General features: G+C 40.3%; 1 protein-coding gene across 1 annotated transcript in view; it reads right to left on the bottom strand.

Moving 5' to 3' along the window:
* Window positions 1–8,573, bottom strand: part of znf827 (zinc finger protein 827) — a 101,933-nt gene extending 93,360 nt beyond the window's left edge. The window contains exon 1 of the mRNA XM_030140781.1: window positions 8,263–8,573. Coding sequence (XP_029996641.1) covers window positions 8,263–8,305 — 43 coding nt within the window. The 5' untranslated portion in view covers window positions 8,306–8,573. The remainder of the gene's footprint in view (window positions 1–8,262) is intronic.
* Between the last annotated feature and the right edge of the window lie 16,394 nt (window positions 8,574–24,967).

Below are 24,967 nucleotides of genomic sequence, written 5' to 3' on the forward strand. Positions count from 1 at the left end.
TTTTAGGTGAGCGTCTCTTTAAGTTGCGAAAATATAATTTCCTCTCCACAGTCGTACATTCCTTAGCTTCCATCCTGTCCTGCTTCTCCAAACTGTGGGTATGTAGACTGCCATCTACTGTAGATAATACGCAGAGTACATAACCCTCTCCCTTTTCACCTTTTACACAGAGCACCAAGGCAAAATGAACGCACATTTCCACCTAAACAAGCTGTGTGAAAGTGGCTAGAGCCTACACTGAGCAAAGAGGGAGGCTTCCTCTTCAACCCTGAATTAAACTGCTCACCTGCATTTTCACCATCATAAATAACTCTTACACTGCATTGACAATGGCTTTCTCAGAGATGACATCACATCAGTGATTTTAACTTCTCTGGATTTTTGTCCCCCAGCCAAAGACTTCTACTCAGCATTTAGAGGTGATATATTGTTTCCCGAGAGAGCTGTCACTGCCTTATGGTCGTACTATCCTGTGTCTGCAACAGCCCCCTCCTGCTCTGTACTTTTAATCTCCCTATAAAGCTGATCCTACGTCCCAAAAAGCTGCAAACACACACAGCTGTTAGCCCAGCTAGTTAAAGACATTAGCCTGTGCCTTTGCCTTTGACTGCCTAAATGTGCAATGTGGAAACACTTCCACACCAGGAGAGGAGGAGAGGAGAGGGGTTAGGAGCCTGGCTAGTGCACTAAAGGCTAACTGGAGCCAGGCTGTGTGTGAGAGAGAATGACTGTGTGCATGTGTGTGAGAGGCCTCCTGCCCTCCTCTACCCACACAGGAAGTGAGGTCATCTCATAGCACTGCGCCGTGCAGAGTGCATTCAACGAGGGCGACAAAGATCAACGTGTTGGCTAGAAGCCATTTTAAGCCTTCTACTAAAATGTACATTTACTTCATATAGCTTTATAAGCAGTAATTATGTCCAATTGTCCATGGTTTGAATGGTTGTGAATGGCAATATAGAATCTGGAGCTTTAAAAAAAAAAAAAAATGTCACCTTAAGCCAAAGTTTAAGTTAAGTTAAATCAGTCAAACATGTTACCAAATCTTGAAAATTTCTTACAGCCCACAGTCTTTCTTCTGAGACAAACTGAGGGACTTCTTTATTTATCTACAAAGCAATCTCAGTGTCTTTCTAGGAGTGAAACGTAAGACAGGGTCCAACAATAAATCACATCCCTGTTTAGAGCAGGCGTCTGGCACGACTGGCCAGCTTCAGCTCCCCATACTACCACCTCCTCTTCCACTACCATCATCACCGCCGCCGCCTCCTCCTCCTCCTCCTCCTCCTCTTCTCTCATGCTCTCCATCCCTCATGCCTGTTAAAGGCTTGTCCTGCAGGGCCTGGATGCACTTGTGTGGTACAACAACAGAGAAACCGCCCAAAGCTCTTAACAGCTCTTCCTCTCCACTTCCTCCCTCCCTCCATCTCCTCACTGCTACCACCACCATCAGCTCCTCTCTCTCTCCACTCTGCTCTGTCTTTCCCAGCTGCACCGGCGAGCTGTTCCGTATGAACTGCTGCCAGCTCAAAGCCTGCTACTCCTGTGAGATTGCTATTACTCAGTGCAAGCAGGACTCTGCGTAGCCAAAGGGCTGCTCTCCGAGCTGTAGATCTCCATGTTGTGACTTGTCAACATGGGAAAAATCGTTACCAAGGCTGAGGCACTTCCATTCCACACAGAGGGGGTTCTGATTGAGACCAGGCAGACAGGCAGGTACTGTACTGGAGGTACAAGGACAACTGCTGGTGCCTGATTTTGTGCTGCAGAGAAAACGCTTTAAAACTATTACACAATGGATATCTAAAGGAATTTTTTACTTTACACTTTTTATTCACTTTCAAACAGATGCTGAGCAAGTTTGCATTCTGAGGTGAAACAATTTAAAAGTTGACAATTTCCGTCAAGTAAGAGATGCATCTTGCAAAGACGGAAAGCACGCATTAAAATTTGCTAAACGCTAATGTGTGGTTTTGTACAAACCATCACGTAGTGAGCTGCAGTCTTCGCATTTGTTGGAAAAAGGGGAGCACTTTAGTACAATGACTCTCCCTGCTAACAAACACAGCAGAATTACGACTGTAGAAGGTGTGAATCCAGATTATGATTCCAAAATGATGAATTGCCCAACCCTTTTTCACAATCTAAAAGCACATTTATCTAATTTCATTCAAATAATTTAAAAATATGGATCTTTCTGGATGCCTTGTTCTAATTATACAATGTGCTTAAATGTATAACTAAAAAATACCTAAGCTTGAATCAGCATATTTTCCCCTTTCATAAAAGTTACTCTGTCCATTTTTGTTTTGTTTTACACAAACTTCCTTTGATATTAAATTAGAAAGAAGTTTTCAAACTTCTGCTGAGAGCTACACAACTAAACAAGCTCCTTACATGCACAAACCAACACTTTATCAGCTCTACTGCTGTTTGTGTTGCTAAATTATTAACCATTCTGCTCTCCTTCTAAGCACTCCTCATTTTTACCAAATGTGTAGTTTAAAAGACAGAAATGGTAGGAATAATGAAATGGTTTACTGTGTGAGTCACACGTAAGCTTTTGTCCGGTAACATCACACAAAATAAGTCAACAGCATGCAAAAAAAATTTTACTTTAAGGTCAAATGGCTAAAGAAAAGGCTCAGATTACTACTGAGTTGATACTGATACTACTGAGTAACTGCAATTTTTTCGATCATTGAAGTCACTTTAGCACATGATCATAAGTCTCCACCCTAAGTCATGGTTTTGTATATACATTGATAAAGGTGATCAGGTCTGTAAGTACACTGAGACATCGGTCGATCAAGTTGAGAAAATAACCATCCACAGGTCATGTCTGTGCAGTTGGTTCATGAAGATTATGTAGCTGTTTCTTAAGATAAATGTTAATTTTAACACCCTAAAAACTCAGTTGTAATGTAACGGTTCTGAAGGGTCCACAGTGTCATGGATACATCTGAGGCGTTATCTATGTTACACCCACCATCCCACCTACTGCCACCTCTATATCACCTTTAAAACTTTACAAAAGAAACTAAATTATTTTTTCATTGTACAGTTAACACTATGACAGATGTAATTCACAAATTTTAAAATCAAGGCACAGTGCATATTTAGGAAATATGAATGCATTTTTTTTACCATCTTCTGAGTCTGTGTTGTGATTATAGTCGCATGACCGCGTTCTTCAGAATAGTTTTAATTTATTTCTCAACCTAGGTAATTCATTTTTACTCAGTTTGTTTAAGTACAGTTAACCTGTGAAGTCAACATAAAAAGTATTCTTTTGCAATCTGAACACTGTAAATTGTAACCAAGTAAAAAATTTGGAGAATCATTACATCCCTAAAAGTGCACACGGGTATCTTCCGTCTCACTGTCTCAATACAAACATAAAGCTTGATGCTGCAACTTATGAGCAGAGAGTCACTTGGGTTTTGATATTTGTAGGGGCTATGACATCTCTAAAAGGAAGGTTCTATTGTCCAAAGTCGCAAATAAGATTACCATTAGTCTTTAAGTATTGACCTTAGCCCAGAGGCTTTGTTACTTCTTAGGCCTATTAAACCATACCCAGGTACGTGTGTATTCACACTAGTGACAGTATTTAGAATAACAAAGTAAAAGACAAAATCCCAGCTTCAATTTACTAAATGTAAACGTTCACTGACAGCGTATTTCCTATGCTCTCTGTGACAGTATATGGTGAGCAAGGCCCCCACCACCTTTACCCTACCCTCTAATTCATTTCTAAGTTAAAGCCTATGTATCATTATTCGCTTGAGCTCCACTCAGCCGACACCGCCAGAGCACCCAAGCCCCATCAACTTAAAGGGGGCTGTGACGGCAGAGGTGGTGGTAGTGAGGTGGGCGATTCTTGGCACAAATTCCCCCACAAATTTTATGCCAAGAGCGAAATGGAAACCTCCTCTCATTTTCCTTTCCTCTTAATCCAATGTTTTCAAGCCCCAGCCCCACCAAGGTCATTATAATCATAGCAATGGAAGGGAGCCAGTGACCCGCCATTACAGTAAGGTAGAGAGCCACCCAGTCAGTCAGCTATTGGCTGACGAGGAGGAATATGTGTCGAAATGTTCAAAATGCCATTTTATTTCATTGCTCTGTTTCAAATGTAGATTACTGTGGGAGGGGTGAATAGACTACAAGTGCTCCTATACATTTAAGGTCAAACCCCTTATGATATGGACACGTACTCACTATATATTTCTAGATTAGTCATCCACTTACATTTACAGCGAGGATGAGTGATGAAAAATGTATGGAATGACTTGATCTAACAAAAAGTGTACATTTTGGCCATGCAGGATAAGATTAAATGAGACAGTGAATGATATTTGTGAACTCAGTAATTTACAGGCAAAAATTAAAGCCCTTGTGATCTTTTTAACATGCCCTACCTTTTAAGTGTAAGTAATAAGGCAACAAAATTGCACAAACAATAACACACTGCAAGGTCATAAAGAATGGCAGTTTTCATTGTGGCACCAAAGGTCATGTTTACTTGTCAGAGTGAAGGCGCCATACTGTACTGTGACCTCCATAGCAGGCTTATGTACCCACAGACACACACACTAACTCTCATACACACATGCCCACAGGTTCCCTTTCACACATGCATGCTGTACACACACTTAAAGAATAGTCTTCTTACACAAGCTGTGCCACAAACAATAGGACAGTGCACGCCAGAGCTACAAAAGCCATATATCTGGGTCTGTGCTAAGATAAAGCACCTCTAGCATTAAAGCCAGTGTATTAGCTTGGCCTTTTTCACCACAGATGAAGAGATTTGAAGCTCGATATTGTGCTTGTTGGCTGGCACACCACCAGGGTGTTGTTGGCTGAATAATGAAAACACACAGACTGACAGCGAATGGCATGAGGTGACACTTCCATTCTAGAGTGGGAAGATCCAAAACAAAGCGCAAAAAGCTTCTGACAAATTCATACTTTTCAGTGACAGTTTGTTGACTGAGGAGGGGAAACAACTCTAAATCAGAAAAGGCTTTCATTTAAACCCAAGAACAGACACACACACACAGGCACAGCAGTGCTCCAGTCCAGCGCCTACACAGGAATACATGATTTCAGATACGTGGGTGATGAGTATTTTTGCTACAGACCAATTATGAAGGTGTTTAATTGAAATGTTGACACAGGCTAACTTTGGTCTTCATCGTCAAAAGACAGAAAATATTGGACTAATCCTGACGGTACAATGACGACAACGTGCCAAATACAGGGTGTTTCCAAAACCAGTAAGCTTTGGGAAAAACAATCATTCATTCTAATTGCTGGATCTTATATTTCTGTCGAGCACTTCTCTAATATCTGAAATAAAAAGCATCCGCTGTTTTTTAACATTTAAACCATAAGTCTGCTCTTTAACATTTAATAAAAGGAGGGCTTGCATTTTTGTAGTAATAGCTGATATTTTTATCTCATTAAAAGCAGTGTATGACTTTCATCATAAATTTTTCTTCAAATGTGTAAAACCCCAGTGATAGCCTAATTATCACTGATCCACTAGTCTTTTCATGCTTATGCACCTGAATCACTTCCCTCACGGTGAACAACTTTGAAGATAACTCCATCATAAGCAGTCCGTTTGTTTACATACCAAACCAAAATATCACTCTGGCCTTTTCAGAAACTTTGTCATGAACTGCATTGTGGGAATGGGAATTCCACGCAGCTGCAGAAGCAACAAACATGGAGAAAACAAGCAACTGCTACAGGGTCAAAAGAAATGGAAGGAATCACTCTAAGTCAGATGTCATGTAATAATACGGGATATGTGTAATTGTGAAAAACAATACTTACACATCAGTTTCATGGCATTTCGGAATATGTCATTGTGTAGGCTTATCGTACATGCCTTGCAAGCGTACAGGGTATGGCCAGGCCCTCACCGCTCACTCGCTCCTTACAGTACCTGTATGATAAGCCTGACACAATGACATATTCCAAAAATGCCATGAAAGCACAGAAAGACTAATGGATTAGTGACAATTCAGCTATCACTCAGGTTTTACAAATCTGAAGAAAAATTTGTGATGAAAGTCATACGCTACTTTAAAAGGTACAGATGTTTAGAAACGCTATAATTCTCATTTGTCCAGGTAAGCAAGTAGGTACTAAAATGTTTTTATGGCTGCTACACAAAAACAAATGTAAATCTATTTCAGCTTTTGCTAAAATTTGAGACTAGTGACTCAACGCACGAGAACATCCAAAAGCTATTTATATGCATGTGTCCCTCTTAACAGGGTGACATGTCATAATATCCTACACATTGACTCACATCCACTGGCCAAAGCAAGTTTATCTGAAAGAAAAATGTATTAATTTCAGTATCAGAGGGCTTCACAGTATTCATAAGGTTATAATAATACTGGAAACAAATATAATCAGAGAAAAGAGACTAAGAAACGCATACTGATGTCAAACACTACTCTCCATATTTCTCGGTTAGCAATAATATAATGGACTTCATGAAAAACTCATTTTACCACACAATGAGGCAAACAAGGTCAGTGGACAAGTGCCTTAAAAGAAGGCTTGATGTGCAGTGTTAGGGGAAAAAAAGGCTGCAATGGCTTTACTGTACATCACGCTGCTGTGTGCAGACCAACCATGTGGCTTGCATACTCCTTATGTAGCATATCAGCAAGGCTCACTGTCCAAATATCTCTGTGTCACTCAGTCACACACAAAGATACACTCATAGTCGCTCATTGCACCCACTGTCACCCTTACCTTCACCTTTACGCCTCTGAGCCGAATGCTGCAATTTTCCCAACTTCAACCTGAGCAGCAGATCGGTAAAATTAACAATATAACAGAAAGACCTGTATACCGCATGTGAGGACAGGGGAATTACACATTTGACTTAATCTGTTAGAAATGTTAATCTGAGACAGATGCAGGAGCTCATTCACAAACCCTCTGACACCATAATAAAAATACATGTCAGTAAAGTGAGTAAAAGAGACGACCTAAAGTGTCTTCTGATCAACAGTGCCTGGCTGTGCTGAGCAGCTGGCATGGTCTGACATTTAAGAAATGAAGAAGACAGTGTCAGAAGATAAATGCATCAAGCCGTCATAGATTTAATGATGAATCACTCAATTATTCACAACATTTGCATACCAATATGACTAATTGAGCTGTTTGCTTACGCATGTATCGAGCAGAAATGATCAAGAGCAAAAAAAAAAAAAAAAAAAAATGTCACTCTCAGATAATTCCTTTAATAATCACTGTCATTGCCCACTAGCATCTGAGCGATCCTCTAGTGGCCGGAGTGCGTTACTGCAGCTTTTCATTATCTGGACTGATAAAGGCACAATACGAACATCCAAGATACGGAGGGTCAAATGTAGAAAAGTAAACTAACCTCCGACCAAAATCAACTACACGGTAGTTATACTCAGTGGATGATGCGGCACAGTGTTATTTTAAGCAACGTAGTAGAACAGGACTATCGTTTCCCATTTCCAACCGCGTTATTGATCGTAGTCTGTCTGCAATGAATGGCTGCAAAGGAAAGGGGGGAAAAACCCTGAACTTCAGGTGACCGACCATGGCTCTGACATAGCCTACATGCAGACTGGGAGGGGTAGAAAAAATACACTGGCTCGAGGGGGGGAAAAAAATCTCTCCACACTTTTAAAAGTCGACGACAAACAAGCGCGAACAAATGCGGTTCCGCGATTTGGAGCAGCAAAAACTGAGGCGAAAGTTAGACGTTTATAGCCGAGGAAATGAAGTTTACCGAGCGTTGCTAGATAGCGCTATTGCTAACTAGGAACACTAGGGTATGGGTAGCCAGACTCTGGCTTGTCTGATCCGACTGACCCTTCATTTTATTGCGGCCAGACTCCCAGATCCTCCCCTTTCTACCCGAAAAGCGACCAAGCAGAGACGAACACATAACCGAAAACGCTCGGCCGTTATTCCTCACACACAACCGACACATATGCCAACTGACCGCAACCTTTAGCGGAACCGGACCTTTATCGATTCTACTCTTAATAAAACCACGTATCATTTATCCACTCACTGCCTAGCTAACGTTACCCATCGCCAACAACATGGCTGCCTCGCTCGGACCTAAAAAGGGAGAAATAACCTACGCCGAGTCTTTTGTCTGTTTCACCTCTTTAACCCTAAACTACTGCGCAAAACACACGGAGAGCGGTTAAAATTGCACAAATCGAGTGAACGACTTACGTGAAGGCAGGCGCTTGGGTTGCTCCTGCTTCCTCCTTGGCATTTTCCCCCGTTTTTAATCACATTCTCGTCCTTGTTTAGGGATAAGAAGAAAAAAAGGTTTTTCCCATTGAGACTGGAGGCGCCAGTGATGGCAGGGACTTGGTCGTGCACCTGGCTTTGCTCGGTTTAAAGTGTATTGTTGGGGAATGGGAACACAGGCGGAGGAGGTGCCGCTGTTGTTGTTGCCGTGTCTTGACTATGGCTGCTCTCGGTGCAAGTGTGTCTCCGAGCCCCTAACTAACACTAATGCAGGGATCAAAGGGCAGCAACAGCAGAGCAGACACACGCACGCACGCGCACACACACACACACACACACACACATACGTACGTACGCTCACACACGCGTTCACACGCTCTCACACACTCGCGCACATACTCATACACACTCTTGCGCGTACGCACACATTCGAGGAGCTCGCCCCCGAGAGCGGCGGACGGACAAGGTGCCCCCAAGCTTTCAGGGTGTATGGCTGAAAAGAAAATGTATTAGGAAAAAAAAATGGAGAGGTGTAATTCAGCACAGAGACCATATTGATGGAGTCAAATTACATTTACCGACATCAATTTATTTTTCCTTCAAATATAATATCACAGTGACGTTTGTAATTTATGCGAGTGATGCAAAGACGAATGTACATTTCAGTTTTTATGATAGTGAAAATTAGATAGGGTATGTTACATATGATTTTACCGTTCTTCAGAGAAGAAAACCAAAGCGCAGTTCATCACTCCAACTTCATCATTATGATAAAAAAAAAAAAAAAAAATCTATAAACTGTTATAATCATTAAAATTATGCCGAAAAATAAAATATGTATCAGTGTTTATTTGAAGATGTGATTTTAATCGATGTCTAGTCTATATTGCTGCATACTACAGAATACTTACTTACATGATCTTGATATGGAGTGTATTGATTTTACAAGCTTTTGGCTTATTAATGTATATATGCTACTTATTAATGTCATATAGGCTTTATTCTTATAACACCAACAGGGCTACCAGCTCTTCATGCAACTTTACAAAAGCTGCATTAAGAAAACTAACAATAAGGTGAAAATCTATATTAACAACTTGTAATTTAATTAACATTATCACCACAACTAACCTGTTTCAGTTTTATTTTTATCACCCCTCCTCCTTCCACCTTTTCACACACATGCTTCATACATGTCTAATTTAAAAACTGCCTTCTGGATTATACTGAGAATTTCTCTCTTATAAGAACAACAAAAAGGTGTCATGTGACTGTAAGTATAAAATCAGGTGGGGGCAATAACAGGTGTCATTGTCAGAAAAATGTCCAGTAATTATCCATCCTGTCTGCTCATGAAAGTTGAGAGACCAAAACTGGCCAGAGCTGAATCCTCCTCCCTCTCAGCTGGGTGTTGGGGCTTTTTCACAGCGCAGGCTGTCCCCCACTCCCTGCTGTTGGACTCCTCCAGGCTGCGTTCTGTTGGCCTGCCGCGTTCTTTCACACCTCGGCCGTGTGTGAGGAGAGCTGTGTCTTCATCCCTCCATCCTTCCATCCTCCAGTCCTCCTCCTGCCATGCCTTCCACCCACCCCCAGCGGAGGCGCAGGAGGCTCGTTACCGTGGCAATTAGTGAAAAGCCCAAATTAGCCCTCTTGGCTGTCCACAGGTGACAAAGACACTTTGCATTTCTGCTAATTAGGAAACAGAACAACATGATTAAATGGGGCCTATCAGGAGGAGAGTGGACAAACATGTTCCACAAATAGAAGAGTTCCATATTATTGCGTGTCCTGCATGAAATGATTAACACACTCCATTAGGTTTTTATTTGTGGAGAGGATAATGGTGGATGTGAATAATACAATGGTTTATATTCCTGTTTTAATAGTGTGTTTCTGTGCATACAGACAGGTGTGCCTCCTTCCTGCACTTGTTAAGGAACAGTGTATGGACAGGTGCCTCGACCACAGAGTGGATAAATCTCCGAAATGTCTGGGTTTTCTTTTGCATATTGTTTACACGATTCTGAACAGCAGAAAATATGCATATGGCAAGACCTCTTGATGTTGTCTTGAACTACCTCAGGGAAGAAATTTCAGCACTCATATATATAAACTTATTTCATCCTCAGGATACACTATAGTTCTGTTTGGAAAACATTCTTTGGCACCAGTGTTATGAATTAGAGTTTGTCCTCTATAAGTGCATATATATACGTATTCATATATGTTTGTGAAGTTATGCCAGTGAACTATTAAGTTGAGGTATTATAAAGTATGCAAAAGACGACTGTAGGAGAGCACAACTGGTTTTCTGGCTCAGTTAAATGTAGTCGCTAAAATATGGATTTTCTTTTATGATTCCATTAAATAAATATAATGCCACTGCTCTAATTTCACCATGTTAAATAAATGCCTTTTTTGCCACAGTTTATGAACTGAAAGAGGTGTGTTACTGTTTAAAAAAACAATCATGGTGTAAGTTTAATTATTTTGTAAGCCTTTGCATGTTGGTTGCCTTGTGTGCTAAATCTTTTGTGTCCACCCTCCACTCATTACAACACATTAATAGTAATTAATGATAGCAAACTCAGTGTACTAGGCCAATTTATTCTGCATCATTTTTTCTTCACAACTTCTGCTACCATGACATTATTTCCAGTAAAAAATTATGCTTGCTCTTCCGACTCTATACTATGTTTGTCTTGGTGGTGTTTTTGTTCCCCGTTGAGTTTGGTCACCATGGCGAGGTCACAGCCTGTTCTCTGACCCCGACAATGCCAGGCAGCTGAGGTAATGCTGGCAACAGAACAGTCTGCTGATAGTAGCCATGGCAACGCTGACATGACCTCACTCAGGGTTGAACCTAAAGGTCATTCCCTCATCGCTCTGGGGATGAGTGCTCCAGCTATATTACCGGCGACAGCTCTCAAATTTCCCAGCCGTAACACACACACATACTGGAAACTAATGCAAAAAGACTGTCACTGACTGAATAGCTCTCAAACAACAATGCTGTGTTTGTGACCGCTGCTCTAACTAAGTAAAGATGTAGAATATCTGTGAGGTCAATTAGGATTGTTTTGTTTCACTTCTCAATAACTGCTGCAGCTTCCCTGCTTTGAAAACAGCTCATATTGTCAGCCGGCATTATTACTACTTATTAAAATGGTTCCCTATAGTGGCACAACAGTTAGAGGGGGCTAAATGAGTTTCAGGTGCTTCAGTGGAGGATGTAGCAGACTGGAGAGAAATGAGCTAACTTGCTTATGTGCCTTGGGGGCAAACTGAACATCCTCCAGATTTTTTCCCTCTCAGTCTTCTCTCGCTCCCTCCTCCTTCTTCTTCTTCGTCTATTCTCTCAGGCCCTGTCCGGTGCGGGCTATAGGCTGATTGGGCTAACGTTAGGCTCGGCCAGTCAGATGTTGCCCTGGGGTAAACAGAAACATCTGTCCCCTGCCCAGCCGTGACTGTCGCTGAGTGATAAATCCTGGGGTGGCTTGTGCCAGCGCTGTCCAGCATGCCACCTGTCCCCCCACCACCACCACACACACACACCTCCCACCCTCCCCAGCTCCCTCCTCCTACACAATATACCCAACCCAGCCCTACACATACACACACGCTTCACCCTATTTGCACTCATCCGCCTTCATCCTGACAGTGTGACAGAAGCAGGTGGTTCACTCCCTTTTTGCCCTCTGGCCTTCTATGCTCTCGTCCTCAGTTGGCACATTTATGCAGGGAGCGAGAAGGGTTGTCGCCTCTAGCAAATACCAATGGAGAGATCCCTGTACTGGGTGATTCAGCGGTGGTCCAGGACAACTCAAAAGCCTATAGTCGTTTACTTTAATCAGGCATGAAATCTGCACATCAGATACACTAAAGTTCATATAGTAGTCAGTGGAAAAAAAGACATCAAAGATCTAGAGGGATGTGACCTAAATGACAATTCAAACACTTATTTTTCTCTACAGATATCTATTTCACCTTCAGCTATCAGACGAATATATGTACACATACATACTCTACGTTACTTTACTTCTTGTCCCGTCTAACTCGACTGGTATGACTTCCTCTCTCTGCACCACAACTTATAGTGTGACAGAGGCAGGTGGCCAACTTCCTGCCCTTTGACCTTCAACAGTTTCTTGCAGTCAGGAGACAGAGCAGCAGACACACACAATGTATACGCACACACACAAACACACACACACAGAGGAGGAGCCTAGGTTGCCCCGGGTGAACTGGGGCAGAGGTCTTGTAAAAGGCCCTGGAGAAAAGCGACAGTCCTTCGACTCAGGGACGGGAGTTATTTTAGCTTTTAGAGTGCCAAACCTGATGTTCATCCAGGATCGTATTTATAAGCAGAAGATGCATTCAAATCGTTTATGTAAAGTACTAATATTATTGCATTCAACACATAAATAAAATTATATAAATGGAATGAGCACAATGCACTTTAAGTATGAAAAGCATTAACGGTGTAATTAAATGGTCCCTGGCTGTTCCTTTTTTTTTTTTTTTTTTTTTTTTTTTACATGCTTAATGTTAATTTCATTTCAATTACTAATTTAATCTATAACAGTGCATTAGATTCTGTAAAGTCATCATATGTTTTTAGCATCACTGACTATAGTTCTCTAAAAAAAAAAAATCCACTTGTCATGAGCTCAGAAAGCCAGGCCTGTTTCACCTTTGCAACAATGCATTTATCTTGTACAAAGAGGAAAATTTAATCTCAGGTCATAAATAAAAACACTTCATTCTTCAATTTATCATCAATCAGTAAATAAAAATTAACACATTTGATTATATATAGCTTGAAAAAATTGCAAATTAAGCTGTCAGATGTCAAATGTAGTGGAGGAAAAAAGTATTCTCTGAGATGGAATGGAGTAGAAGTGAAAGAGTTTTATAAAATGGAAATACTCCAGTCGAATTTGTTCTTAAGTACATAAAACCTGAGAAAAATATAGAAATATTAGATATCTAATAAATATCACAGCCCATGCAAATGAAAACCCAAAAGCAGCACACTCTTTTAGCAGCTCATTCAGTTTCAAGTACATTTTTAGCAGCAAGTCACAAAGCACCAGGACAACGACAACGTCCATCACCTGCCTCTGAATCCCTTTTTTATTTCAATATCTGCATGAGGAAAAATAATTTTAGTTTTACGAACAGCTATTCATTTGTCCACCACTGTGCCCTTGGCTGCTTGACTATCCTTTTCCTTTACAATATGTCTGAATTTATTTAGAAAAAGGCCAGTGATGAATTCATTTTACTGTTAAAATAATACCAACTCTCAAAGAGCACTCTGGCTCTCGAATGTGTGTACTTTTGAGCTGTACTTTCGGCTTCTACATGTCTGTGTGTATGATTTGCATGTTTGTTTTATGCCTCTGTGTGTGTAAGAGGACCCCTACTGATTAATGTCACTTCATATTGTAATGGAGCGTGCTGAACATGTTCTGATATCTGTAATGTGTTACTAGTCTCAGCTTGATTTTATTGCCATGGTCTAATAGGATATTGCCACTATCACAATTTGGATTAACTTCCATATCACTGCTGTTAAATCAACTGAGGTTTTGTATGTGTGGACGCGCACAATATGATAGAAGAAAAAGTGGGGATGTCTATCGGGGTTGGCTGCTCTGGTCGATTAATTTCACATTCGGCACCTCCTTCATGATGTGTCTCCTCTGTTTTGTCGCCACAATAGTATTCATTATGAACTGTTACAGCTGTTGTTTTTTGTCTGACTGATGCCGTGTTGCGAGGGATAACATTTTTGACCCTGTGTAAAATAAGGAAATGCTGCATGAATTTGCTAAGGGGAGTGTTGTGCCAGCAAGTGCTTTTGTTTTTCGACTGGTCCACACATAAATTAAGTGTACACACAGATAAATACTCGCACTCAGGTATGATAAATCCTACTAAGGAGGTCTGGCATGCTTTTGTATGAACATTTTTTGCCAGCAGGGAGCAGGGAACTGTATGCAGAGGAGGCTGCCCTTGCTCTGTGAGTCCTTTGTCTCCCTACATCCCCAAGCTCCACCTCTCTTTCAGCCAACGCTCCAATGGGAGAGCCTTCAGGTGTTGACCTTATCGGGTGGAGGTCAAAGCCAGGTCAGGGATCTGTTGCTAGGCTACCATCAGATAAGTGGCTAGGGTAGGCAGCAGTGGGTAGCTCTGTCATTCAGGGCTTGTCATGTAATCTTGTTCATTTGCAGACAATTGTGCGGACGTCAGAAAGGCTATCTGGCCCATACTGTTGTAATGAAACACATTAAAATATTAAAACCAGCCATGCTGAGCATTGGCAGCTCGACTTGGCACATGCCTTTTTTTTACAGTCATGCCAACTGTCATGCGGTAACATGAACCTCTTAAATACGCTTGTGTAGTTTGGCTGTGTTGAAATTTCAGAGTTGTAGAGGACAGGGTGGAATTGATCTGGGTTTTTATTTTGTTCTGTACCGTTTGATGGTGTCTGCTTTAAATATTTTTTAAGTCTTTAGTTAAACACGTTACAGTTTTACACTTATTTATTTCAGATTTTTCAGTGACAATCATCTCTTTTTCTTGCAATTTCACCAGACAATTTGCAGTGTGCATTTTGTAAATTATATCAAAAGCTGATAGTAGATTATTTGGACAGTCCTCTGACATTGAGTTTACACCGTATTTGAAATATTTCAGCATCTTATGTTCAATATGTAACATATTCATCAAAACAAAAGATAAAATGTGTCACATAATTTGGAATAATAAGGCCAATTTAAGTTCCATAATTCATGCATGAAAGGGTGAAAACGTAATTGATGTTCAGCAGATTATCTTCAGTTTATGTGAATAACATGCAGGATGTCTACATATAAAATTACATAATTGATTTGTTGACTTGCAACTACCATAATAAGCTGGTGAAATGTGCCAAATACTCTGTAAACTCTGTAGGTGGACTATCCAAATATAGTGTTACTGCAAAACTAAATTCCATTATGAAGCTGATTTATAAAAGACTTTATAATTGACCTTTTCGCATGAAAATGAGATTAATTGATACAAATTAAAGATGTATTTAACTGGAGGAAATTATGTGTAAAATCAGTGATAAATAGCAGATGTCTTGACATAACAGCTCTGTTCTGTCAATCTATATATATATTTCCTGCAAATACTGCACAGAAATAAATGGCTGGATTCATTCATGACTCATTTAGGGATACAGGTGGGAAGGCATCTTGTTGTTTGCTAACCTACAACCTTTAAATACAATACAAAGAGTGCTACAGCAGTCTGTTTGAAGAGGGAGAGGCAGGGAGGGAGAGGGAGGGAGGGAGGGAAAGGGAGAGAGAAAGACAGAAAAAAAATGAGAGAGAGATAGTTGTTGCATCTTCACACAAACATAGTCTGTTCTCCCACTCTGCCATTCCACCACCTGGACCAATCTATGTGGGAGACTGCACCACACAGTGATAAACGACACCAAACAGGACAATTTCTGTTCACACTGCGGGTCATATGGAGGAAGACGGGTTGACACAGCATCTGTGTCATATCACAGGTTCCTCTTTGGTGACACCTGTATTTTGTCAATGTCACCCACTTAGCCGTTTAGGTTAACAGCCGGGTCTAGGAGGAAGCGGCCTTCTGAGGCCGTGCGAGGAGCAAGACCTCAGACAGTTAGACATAAAGAGACCTAGATAAGGCACGTGGCAATTTATCCATGCCAGTCCTTGTACTGTAGCTCCAACATGGGATCTAGTCTGTTAGATTGGCGCATTGTGAAAAGAGGTTCTCAGTGTCTGGGCGCTTGCCAGCTGACATTCCACGGAGACAAATTGAGAGAGAGGCTCCGGCAGATTTATCGGGCCATTGGCTCGCCTCAGGAATTCTCTTGTAACATGGCACTCCTGTGAAAGGGATAAAGAAATTAGTGTAAAACAGACCCCACACCCCCTTTGCCACAGCACCCGTTTATTATCCGCTAGTACTAGTTTGTACCAACCCCAATACGCATTCATACCTCTCCTTTTTATACGAATGTGGATAGATACAAGATGGATGGGTCTGTGCTTTGGTCCTTTTATTTCTATGAATATTCAAGAGGGTGGGCAAGAGAACGTTGCTGTATTCTGGCTGTTGAGTCACAGGTCCTCAGTGGCAGGAAGCACTGCTGGTCAAATGACAGAGAGAGAGAAAGAGAGACATGGAGGAGAGAGAGATATGCGTGTGTGGGATTTGAAAGGAACTGCTCCTGGCTGTCTTGGATATTTATTCCTTTCTAAAGCAATGAGGTGTTTGGAGAAAGAGGCCAGCTATGTTCTTAATGCTACACTCAGAACACAGAGCATTCTTCTGCACTTGACTCAACTGTCCATGATTTGCAAATGTGAGAACATGTCTTCACTTCTGACCTGATCAATAGAGAAATTCAGCTTACTTTTTCCAAATACGTATCACTTGTTAAATATTTATATGCAAAAATATTAGATATACCACAAAATAATTACAATTGATTTCTAATCACTTGTGTAAGCATCCCAGTTAAATATTCTGGTTTTGCATACAATAGAACCCTAATGCCATCCCCTATATCATCTGTCAACATCTAGAGGTTATCTGCCAAGTTGATGAACAGAGAGATTGGCTATGAAACACAAGGTGTGACAGTATGGCAATATGTTATAGTATGCAGGCAGAGCTCATCAGGAAAGAGAGGACGAGCGGCTTTGTTCCAAATGTCACGATGCATATTTATGGGCGCGCTGGAGTGGCTCCCTGTATAAGCACCATTCACCATCTATCAAGCAAAACCACTACAGTGTCTCTTTGACAACTTGGTAGCATAGTGCTGGGTGACAAAGTGATCAGACTGGGTGATTCGCTCATGGATGGAGGTGCATTTGTTGTGATTTTTTTATTTTTCAAGCTAGGCTATATAATGTTGTGAGGTTAACGAGGTAACATAATTAGAGTAAGACTACATGTGAATGTACACTCACTCCCTTATAACTGGGTGATTATTAGCATTCATGTTAGTCACAAATTGGCTCTTTATTAATCATTAAGCACTTATTAATGCCTTAGTTTGCATGACCGTATTCTAAAAAGTAGATCTTTATTCACATTTTTTCCTCTGTAACATTCTGATTATTACATACTGATACTAAGGAAGTTGTTGGACATGAACTCCCATCTTAATATTTCTTACTACTTGTATATTTGTTTTGTGCAAGACCTCTCCTTAGAATTATTGTATTTTGAGTTACAAAAAATACAGATGAGTGAACACTAACACTCATACTTTTGTTTTTTGGTTACAAAAGAATAGACCATAATTATTATAGTGCAGTATTTAATGTGAAAATATATACATATGTGAGCAGAAATTGCATATATCCACAAAAACACAGGTTGATTTTCACTCACTCCTGTGTCAGCCTCCATGGTTCATCCCAAAGTACTGTTAAAAATAAATTCAGCTAAAGTAAACATGCAACCTCCAAGTACAACACAGACACCAACTCAAATAAACAGAAGCACATGAGTATGTGTGAATATTTCATATTGTGATGTTTTGGGAGAATGACTTTTGTAAGATAACTGCAAAAATATATGGCCCATACAGAGCAAAACATATTGAAATTATGATGCCTGCACTTTTCCAACAACATCTTACATATAGAACTATTAATAAGCAGTAATATAGAGGTTATTGAGAGAAAACTGTTGGTTAATGGCCTAATAATTGTGTACTCTGGAATGACCTGCCCCTGTCCCTCTGTGTGGTCGACTCCGTGGACTCAACTCAAGATGTTTTTATTTAGGAAAGCTTTTGGTTGATGGATTTATCCTTTTTATTTATTTTATGAAATGATTCTTATGTTTTTTTAATGCACCCATTTTATGTACAGCACTTTGTGATTTTTATCTGTGAAAAGCACTTTATAGGCAAGCGCTTTATAAATAAACTTTACTTGCTTACTCATATAGTCATGCAGAACACTTATACACAATTAGTTAATAGTGAATGTTTGTATTGTCATAAAAGGTGCAACAACTTTAGAGTAATTATCTTAAAGGTGCAATATGTAAAATTTGCACATGCTCATCTCAACAAGAATGTGTTATAATGGATGTACATTGGAGTCTGGATTGTTCTGTGAGCCAGTCATTTGTTATTGTTCATTAAGTGCATTTCTAAGTCAACAGTAGCAAGTGTTGCATATGGTTTATGATGTAGAGGAGCAGAAGAGAGGCTTTGAGGCACTCCGGAGTGTGAATTAGGATTTGTGCAGGAAAAATGTTGACAACCATGACAGTTGGAAAGGTGCAATTCTCCAAGGTATGTTACAGTCTGTTCATACATTGGAAATAAAAAAAAGTTGCTTCATATATGTTACACATGGCACTTTTAATGAAAGGATATATCTATTCATTGGCTTTTCTTTTTCCAAAATCTGACAAAAAGTAACACTAGATGTGCTTAAAACTACATTTCCTCCTCTCCTCTGATTGAGATATTAAAGTGTACTGCAAGAGATAAAGTGACATGGGAGGGTGTCCAACAGAAAGACAGACAGACATAGATACAAGCAGAGCCCTCAGCATAAGCTCCACTGAGCTCTCTTTCCACTGAGGAGGATCTCAGGAGAGTTGTGTGCTGGCTGGCTGCGTCTGGGCTGTTCAGCACAGGACGGCCAGTCTGACTATCTGTCTGCGGTGCCACTCCTTGGGGAGCGAACATGGCTCCAGGGCTGTAGCTGATTTGAGATGGTCCCAGGACTAACCCCTGGGGGACATAAGCCAGGCAGAATTGGTTGTCTGAACCTCTCTTTTCAGGCTTTTGCAGCCACTGGAGCTTGGTTGCTGTTGGAGAGATGGAACAAGAGGAGGGCTTTCATCTTGACTGTGAGCAGCTCAGTGGATTTCCTCCAAATTACAGGGAGTGATTACATCCCACCTTGTCTGCCACCCCCTTCTCTCAGCATTGCCCCCCCAGGCCCCCCAGGCCAGCCAAACGCTGTCAACAGTCAGTGCTCACAGCTGAGTCATTAAGTGGAACTTGAGTGATGTGTCATTGGAACAGAAATAATAAGGAGCAAAACCCAAAGTACAGGGACACTCATTGCACCATGTGGTTAATTTACCACAGCGTGTGTGTGTGTGTGTGTGTGTGTGTGTGTGTGTGTATATATATATATATATATATATATGTACACACAATTTTGACAGAAGAATTATTGATTATGTTGATTATTTGTATTGTACATCTTCATGTTTTCTTCCCATCAAGACCAATTTCAACTGAAATGGGTGGGACAATAATATATAGAAAGTCTCTGAGGCCATCTATCAGTACATATCACATCCAATTAAAAAGACGACAATTACATAAAGGGAGAATGCACGACTGTTTGTTGGTGACATGACTTCATTAAACACTTTTCAAAGTACAAAGTATGATCATTATTTTCAGTATCTTATTTCCACAAATGAATGAACACAGGGCAGACATGAAAACACTCACCATTTTTGATCAAATCAGACACTTACCACAACTCTTGATGGTTGAAAGGGTAGTGGATGTGAGCATCAAACCATGGAGCTGAGCTTTCCAGGCCCCTTTTTGATGGAACAGAGGTTTCCCATCACTTCAAAGCTATTAAATCCTTACAGTTAGGGATTACATAGAAATAAGAACATGGACACTGTCAGCCAATCTGTTTTTATATTTGAAAACTCCCCCAAGCTTTTCCATTATCTTCTCCATATCAAGCTTGGCCTGAAGAGAAAACCTGGATTTATAGAGGTCAGTGCAGTCTAGACTTTCTCCTCATCCTACGTTGCTGACCCTCACCTCCACCTCCTCCACCCCTCATCCTGCATATTGCTTTAGGATACAAGAAGGATGGGCTTGCCTCTCCTATTCCCACTCACCTTAAGCCTGTCCGTCTGCGTTGGTATGGTCCCCCATTTCCCACCTACAATAGCATCTACCGTCCCTATAATCTTTCTATTTCACTGGCCCACCCCTTGGGGTCAGGGGGGCTAGAGATGGAGACAAGATTTGTCTGTCAATTGACAGCCCTGCTGTTGTGCTTTCTGGCTGACCACTCTTATAGTGGATGGTCAGTGTTTCTCTTGAGACCAGTGGTTTTAGCTTTTTTTTTTTTTGTTTTTTTTGTTTTGTTTTGTTTTTAGACAAAGTTTAAGAAAAGTGGTGCCACTTTTCTTTTCAGGCTAACTTTTGAGTCTCAGGTGGATGCTGTATGTAAAAAAGCTCATCAAAGGATATATTTTTACCATAAGCTTTGCAGTTTCGAAGTGGATAACACTTTTATGAAAATGTTTTATTCTTGTTTTATTGAGTCTGTGTTGACCTTTTCTTTTATCAGCTGGTATGGGCTGCTTACCCTTAAAAACAGGAACAGGTTGCAGGGCATCACTAAAGTGTGCAGCAGAATTGCTGGCACCTCACTCAATGACCTGACTGTGTTGTATCATAGGTGGGCTCTGAAGAAGGCTCAGTCAGTCCTTGATGATCCCAGTTATCCCCTTTATGATGAGTTCAGGTTGCTTCCATCAGGTCGCAGATACAGTGTTCCTAAATGTAGGACCAATAGGATGAGGAATTCTTTGGTTCCGGCAGCCATTGTTCTGCTGAATAATTCTTTGTAATGTTGGTGCTATTGTCTTTAATGGACTATTTATTGTATTTATTATTGGTTTGTTGTCCGTGTGATACTGCTGGCTGTAGAACAAATTGCCCCTCGGGGATAATAAAGTTTACCTTGACCTTGACCTTGACCATGGGTACTGGATATCTACCATGCTCATATACATGGTTATACTTATGACATTAATTGTGCTTTGTGTATTACTGTATTACCAGGTGCAAAATTCAGTAAAAAATTGTCATAAATGCACCACACTGGACCTTTTTATTATGTGAGTTATGGGCAGGAGCAGAACCTTTGGGGAGCACTTATTGCCGCCAGAAATGACATACCCTCATTGATTCCAGGTGATCGAGTGTGAGTAAATGAGCAGCAGTCAGTGAGCGAGAATGAGTGGAAAGCACATGTTTGCGCTTATTGTTTGTGCAGCCGTAAGATCAGCACTCTGCCATTGTCCTAGAGACGCAACCCAGCACTGGCCAATAATATGTTGTCTTATGCCACGTTTCCACTCCATGGTACCGGCTTGACTCAACTCGACTTGACTCTGCCTTTTAGCGTTTCCATTATGAAAAAGGACCTGGAATCTGGTACCCGGTTCAAGTTTTTTGGTATCACCTCCACCGAGGTTCCAAGACTGGGGAACAAATGCTAAAACGTGACGTGTAAACACTGCTGACCAGAGAATTGTCTCTGTGACCCGCCATTTTACAAAAAACAGATGCAGAAGTTGACAGTAAATATAGCGATAGGTTATTCCACAAGTTGACAGCCTGCAAAACTACACCATTCAGTCAGGAGATTCAGTCTTCGGTGGCCAATGTAAAAATTCAGCGTGAGCTTGATGGGGCAACACGCAATGAGTGAGTTTATCAGCAACTCTCTGAGCAGACGACACGTAAGTAACGTGCCGCATTGCTATGATGTCCAGGTACTCTAAAGTCGGTCGTATCCTGTAATGGAAATGGTCTCCAGGAATAGTATCTGGTACCCGAGTCGAGTCAAGCTGAGTCGAGTCGAGCCGGTTCCATGTAGTGGAAACGTGGCATTAGACTGGTGTCTGCTGCACGGGGTCAGTGACCAGTCCATCACGGCCCAGGTAATCAGAGAAATCAATGTTACTGCATCACTACCGGAGCTGGAACGGCCTGTGAAGGAGGCAACATGTTGTTGACCATGACTGACTGACGGAGCAGTGACTTAGTACTCACGCGTATTTGACAACAGCGTAAGTTACCAGACGGAACCATTAGTATTGTACGTGATCTTGCAATGAAAATTCACTACAGGTATCCTTTAAGCTAATAGTAATACTGCTGTGAAAAAGCTACTCTCTGCTGCTAAAAATCCAATTTTCAAATATTCAAGGAGTGATATTTTGCTTTTAAAAAAAAAAAAAAAAAAAAAAAATGGAATTATGCATTTAAAAACATTTCCCTGTGGTCTACATAAACTGTAAATGCTATGCTTGGGTCTGAATTCTTCATTAATTCAACTCCACAGGTCCATCTTCAACCCTATTTCTGAATAATGAACCCAGAAAGGTAATTTTGAGCGCTGGCCCTTTAAATACAATTGAGCCACTTCACATCCCACCCCCTCCAGGTTGCTGGCTGTGCTGCTCTGTCCTGTTCAACCAACAACTGAACATTTTAGGTAATTGGCTCGAAGTTTGGACATATTTTCAGTATGGACAACAATCACTGCTGCTGACAAACAATTATGTCGTACTCTAAGAAATGTTCGTCGGACGTCTTGACCTTATATGTGTAAATGTCGGGACATAACTAGTTATAGATGTAACAAATTGAGCAGAAATTAAAACGAGTTGTAGAAATCCACCCGATTTTTGCCCAAATGAATATAAAGATAGTTTTGCAGCACTTGGAGGGTTCAAATTCAAACTTTATGAACTATTAGGGTCCACATACAAAAATAAATGTACCAAAGACTAATAAAAGTGGGTTTAGCAAAATATGACCCCTTTAAAATAACATGTTTAACATTTAAAAATACATCTGATAATAAAAGCGAATCTTCCATAAGTTATCCCTACTATTTCCCCTACTATCCCTTCTATACTGTTTCTAACCTAATGGTAGGTATTGTTGCACAATGTTGTTGCTTGACACTACCAGAAGAGAAGCATGAAGAACTTGAGAATTTTAGTTAAATAAGTCTGTTTATGGTTATCACAGAGATAGGAAATCAAGACAGTCATTAGCTTAAAAATGTAATTGGCTAATGTCACTAAACCTCCCCATCCAAGAACAGAACATTTCCAACACAAGCCTCATATAAGCATATCAGGTCTTGCAGAGCATGACCTGCAGTCAGCATCCTGAATGCTGTTCAGTCTGTGTCTGAACTCTATTTCTAGGCTAATAGTAGTTAACATCGTACATTGTACAGAAGCAGAGCAGACATGCTGAAGAACTCAGGAGCAAATATCAAGACTTTTGCAGCAAAAGTGATTTGAGCTGATCTCATTAGTCTAGAATTTTTCAAAATGATCTTTTTCAGAGACAAAATGTGCGAAATGTTACATACTTTGACATGATGAAGTAGAAAACAAATGACAAAAGTATTGTTTGGCTAATGTTTCAAGATATGCGTGTACATTCAGACAATACATGTGTAGATCTTACTCTACATGAAATCTGATAAGTGAATATATTGTTAGTGTGTTTTTGAAGTACACCTAGTTGCTTAGAGACAAACATTCCCTTTGAGTCAAACCCATTCTCTCTTTAATTCATAGAATTTCACATTTACATCCAGTACTGGGTAAAAACTATAACCAGCTTGTACTTTTGCATTAATTTCTCATTATTAGTGACCAAAATTTGGTGAAGTTTCTCTACTTTTAGAAGCATTTGCATTTTACTGTATTGGGTGAAGGCAGAGTACACCCTGAGCAAATTGCCATTTCAGTGCAGAGATCATTCACACTCAGCATTCACATCCATTCATTTAGAGTTTCCCATTAACCTACTAAAAGGCATGATTTTGTACTGCAGAAGGAAGTCGGAGTTCACAGAAAGTACCGCCACAGACTCATGGAGAACAAGCAAACACAACACTGAAAGTCAAGGTGGTGGTAGAAATCTGACATTTTGAGCCTTTAACAGTGACAAAACACAGGAGACTGTCATTCATAAAATATTTGATTCTGTATTGTAAAATTTAAAACAATGAATTATAAGATTGTTTAACAAGGTATTCAGAACTATTAATAATACGCTGACAAAAACTAGTCGACTTATATTTTTTTGACAGCATAACAGAGGATTTGTCAAACATTTAAAAATATTGTAACCCCTATGGCTGTCGTTCCCAACCTTTTTTGGCTTGTGACCACATTTTAACATCACAAATTTCTGGCGACCCCAGACATTCAAAACGGAAACTTTTTTTTCTAAAATTAATTTGTTTTTGATCATGTAATACTTTGCTATATTATGTTGCAAATAAACGTTAATTTTAGATTACATTTAGGCTATATAATGTATATTATTATGGACGGAGGCAGAAAAGCCAGGTGTAGATTACTGCACAAAGTGAGAATTTTATTTTCCTTAATTGGGATATGTACAGTCAGTCCAGCTTGGATTTACAAGACTGACAATTAATACTGAACAAACAAGAACTCAAACTATGAATTATGAAAGAGCTGCAGCATCTGAAACCGACCACAATGAACATTTGAAAGATAAACAGTACCACAGTGCTTCAGTTTCAGCTTCACAGTTTCTCATATCTTTCATATATTGGGATTGTCTCTCTCAACTCACCATATATTTTTATTAATAAGTTTTTTTTTTTTTTTTTTTTAATCAATTAGTAGAAATTTCAGGCGACCCCCAATTGAATTCCAGGTGACCCCAAGGTTGAAAAACACTACCCTATGGACTGCTATAGGTAACCTACTACAACTGAACAAAACATAGCAAAATTTGACTGCCTACAATGGAGTGAATTGCAAGGTT

Source organism: Sphaeramia orbicularis, chromosome 1, assembly GCF_902148855.1.
Source record: "Sphaeramia orbicularis chromosome 1, fSphaOr1.1, whole genome shotgun sequence".
Taxonomy (NCBI): domain Eukaryota; kingdom Metazoa; phylum Chordata; class Actinopteri; order Kurtiformes; family Apogonidae; genus Sphaeramia; species Sphaeramia orbicularis.